The 3,605-nt window shown below is 25.2% G+C and overlaps 1 protein-coding gene across 1 annotated transcript in view; it reads right to left on the bottom strand.

Annotated features, from left to right (window-relative positions):
• Nucleotides 1-2,219: 2,219 nt before the first annotated feature.
• The window catches only part of LOC107493065 (uncharacterized), a gene marked incomplete in the record, with an annotated part of 5,561 nt that continues 4,175 nt past the window's right edge, over nucleotides 2,220-3,605 (bottom strand). The window contains 1 exon segment of the mRNA XM_016114145.3: nucleotides 2,220-2,543. Coding sequence (XP_015969631.1) covers nucleotides 2,508-2,543 — 36 coding nt within the window.

The raw sequence follows: 3,605 nt of genomic DNA, 5'->3' as shown, positions 1-3,605 counted from the left end.
ATTATTATTATTATAAGAAAAAAATATAAGAAAACAATAAGAATATTAAACAAGGTGAATAATGTAATAAAAAAATTAAAATTAAAACGATTTTATTAGATAGACAATGACATTTATGAACATTGTAATTAATGGGTTTTAGAATTGGTCTGATAAAGTAGAAAAACATTCTACTCCCAAATTACCTCTTAAATTCTAATATTAGGATAATTATCTATACACATAGTAAAATGAACATCCATTCATTTTTAATTATGCATGAGTAAACCAAATAAAAGAGAATAACCATCCAATTAAGAATCAACATAACCATCTGCATACCTATTGAATTGAACATTCGGTATATATTACTGGTAACTATTTAATCAAACTAACTACATAAGTACTAAACTAGTAACACATCCAGCATGTGTTACTAGTAACTACTTAATCAAACTATTCGTATAATTATTAGACTAATAACATATGTCGGATGTTCAATTCAATAGGTATGCAGATAGTTTTTTTTTAATTCGGTTTTCTCATGCACACTTAATAATGATTGGATGTTTAATTCACTAGGTTTGCAAATAATTATCCTAATATTAGAATTTAAAAAATAATTTAAGGAGTGGAGTGTTTTTTTATTTTATTGAGCTAATGCTAAAACTTATTGTCCATATTATTCACGAGAGTCATTTTCTATTTAGTAAAATGGTTATACTAACAACACTTATTTCTTTTTGTAATATTTAAAACTTAGATAAAAAATAATAATAAAATGACTAAGTGTGTACAATTTTGGAATACACAATAGAAACGCTTGTTAATATATTCTGTGCAAGAGTGGACAAACTTTAAACTAGTGTTGCGTTTTCAGTTCACCCATCTTGATTATGAAAATTGCTATAAAACCCCACAATTTTACAAGAATTTTTTTAAGTTAAAAGGCATAAACATCTTGAGTCTTTAAGGAAACAGCCCCATTTCCTTTCGTCAACAAACCAAATATGAAAGTAAAACAGTAAAATACTATTTTAATTTCTAATATTTAGATAGAATTTTAATTTTATTTTTAATATTTAAAATATTTTATTTTTATTTTTGTCTTTTAATTAAAATTAAATTATTAAAAAGTTATTTTTTTTATTATTCTATTATTATTCTCAAATTACTACAACTACATACCATCATAATTACTACGATTTCAATTTTTGAGAATCTAGAAGAAAACTATAATAAAGAAAATGATATTTAAAAAAAATTTGAGTAATGAACTAAAATAAAATAAAATAAAATATTTGAGATAAAAATATAATATTTCAAACCTTAGAAATGAAAATAAAATTTAATTCAAATATTAAAAACTAAAATAATATTTACCTAAAGTAAAGTAGTCATCTATCAATAAACAAAAAATAAATTAATAACTATTTTACATCTAGAAAGATTAAGATTTTTGACAAAAAAATACAAATTACAAAATGAACTTATAAAGATATTTTTTTTTCATCTAACAAGATGAACCAAACATATATAAGTAAATAAATGACTAAACATTTAGGCCGTATTTGTTTATAAGTACATACAAAAGTATGTTTGACATGATGGACAAAAATATTATATTCAGAGATACTAAATTACCAAAAAAGACAGCTACTAACCAAAATCACAACTTATTTTTTATTTTTTATTATTCTTATTAAATTTTTATAATTATATTTTTTATTATTATATTTTTCTTCTCAAGATTTTTGAATAAAAAAAAGAACAAATTGAATTTTATAATTTATTTTAATTTATTCTTTGTTACCAAATAAATTAACAAAATACAAAAACACTTTTTTTTATATTTCTGTCTTTTGTATCTTATTTTTAATGTCTTGTTTTATTTTTTTCTCATGACAAAATCCAACCTTAGTTAAATTTGTCAAATAGAACATATCTTTAAAAAAAAAAATTTGTTATATACATTTTTGAGATTTATTTTATTAAAATCATATTCTTTCGAAGCTCATATGATTACTTAACAAAAATATATGGAAAGGTCTGAGAACCAATAATTTTTTAAAAAATTGGTCAGCATTTAACTATTAAAAAAAATTGAATGATCTCTCACCACTAGATTTAATCTCACACAATTAAAAACACTATTAATAACTAATTGATCGTTACAAAATACAAAAATTGCTAACCCTAACACTCCTCAAAAAACAATTATGAACAAGCAAACACTATCAGCGGGAATATAAAATTTTATAATCAGCAAAATTTCTATTGCGAACATGGCCCCCGTAAAAAAGGGCAGCAACAACATACATAAATCTATGTTTTTTATATAATAATAATATAATCTAAGCTACGGATGATAACAACGTAGATATATTATAGTAATACATGTTATATTATTAACACATTCCACAGCTCTACCAAACGTAAAGCATCATCCTCATAGAAACACAAGCTCATTGGACTGCTTTCTTTCAGCTCTTTCGCTTCATCATAGCATTAGACGGTTTCCCTACTGGCTACTGCCACCATTTCTTCTCAGACAAAGATATGAGCTGCAAATGAAATTGAATGAACATGTTAGTTTCTTTTCTCTTTAGTTTCATATTACAAGAACATCTTTCTAATTGCTGAAATATATTAATGCCTGCCATTCCCTTTATTTATTTTCAATCCTTCCTTTAGCAGTTAGAATAAACTAGTTCAAAGTAAGGAAGAAGCATGCTTCTACAAAATACAGAATCCATCATAAAAAATACTTGCTGGGAAAAAAATATTAAGGGCAAGAAGTCAATGCATGCTTATGATCTAGCCTCGAGCAAAATGGTAAAAAACCAGATGCTTTAAATTGAACCGGGAAAAAGAAAACGAAGTGTAAAAGTTGCAAAATTTGGTTTAGTTTAGGGAACACAATATAATTCAAGTCAGCGCACTTAAAAGAATAGAGAAGGCAACGACACTTCAATTATAAAAAATAAAAAATAAAAAATAAAAAGAGCAATACCATATGACTAACAAAATTTATCATTATTGACCAACTCTAATCTAAACACTAAAGACTAAATCTGAATCCTAAACCCTAAATTCTAATAGTATAAAAATAAGATGTTGACCCAAAGTGTTGGGTAATATTGATAAAAAATATTGGCCACCTAATAACATTTCTCATAAAAAAAATATGCTAGTATACGTACTGCATTTTAAAGTAAAAATATTTAACACACACAAAAAGCAATGCCAAATTCATGCAAACAAGACGAAGCATTTCTGTTGGTAAATTGATGCATGCAATTTAAAGCAAACCTCACAAGAGGATGTTTTAAGATACACAAGAAGAACCAATCAGTAGAACTCAGCTTGCATTCAACAAAGCATACATTTTACAGGAAATCAAACCCTGGTTATTCAGAAAATTTTGGTTATGGGAGGAAAAGATGACAAAAGAATATAATAAACAAGTTTTCTTTAAGTATTTTAAGGGTTAAACTTAATTTTATCTTTATTGTGGAGTCAAAATAAATATTGGGGGCAAACTATACATATCGCTGTAATTTACAACAAAATTACAAAACCTTTGTGGGTGCAAATGCCCCCAAAACACTTGACTGTGGATCCCC

The sequence above is a fragment of the Arachis duranensis genome, chromosome 1 (genome assembly GCF_000817695.3).
Source record: "Arachis duranensis cultivar V14167 chromosome 1, aradu.V14167.gnm2.J7QH, whole genome shotgun sequence".
In the NCBI taxonomy this organism is placed as follows: domain Eukaryota; kingdom Viridiplantae; phylum Streptophyta; class Magnoliopsida; order Fabales; family Fabaceae; genus Arachis; species Arachis duranensis.
This window is presented reverse-complemented; position numbering and strand designations above follow the sequence as displayed.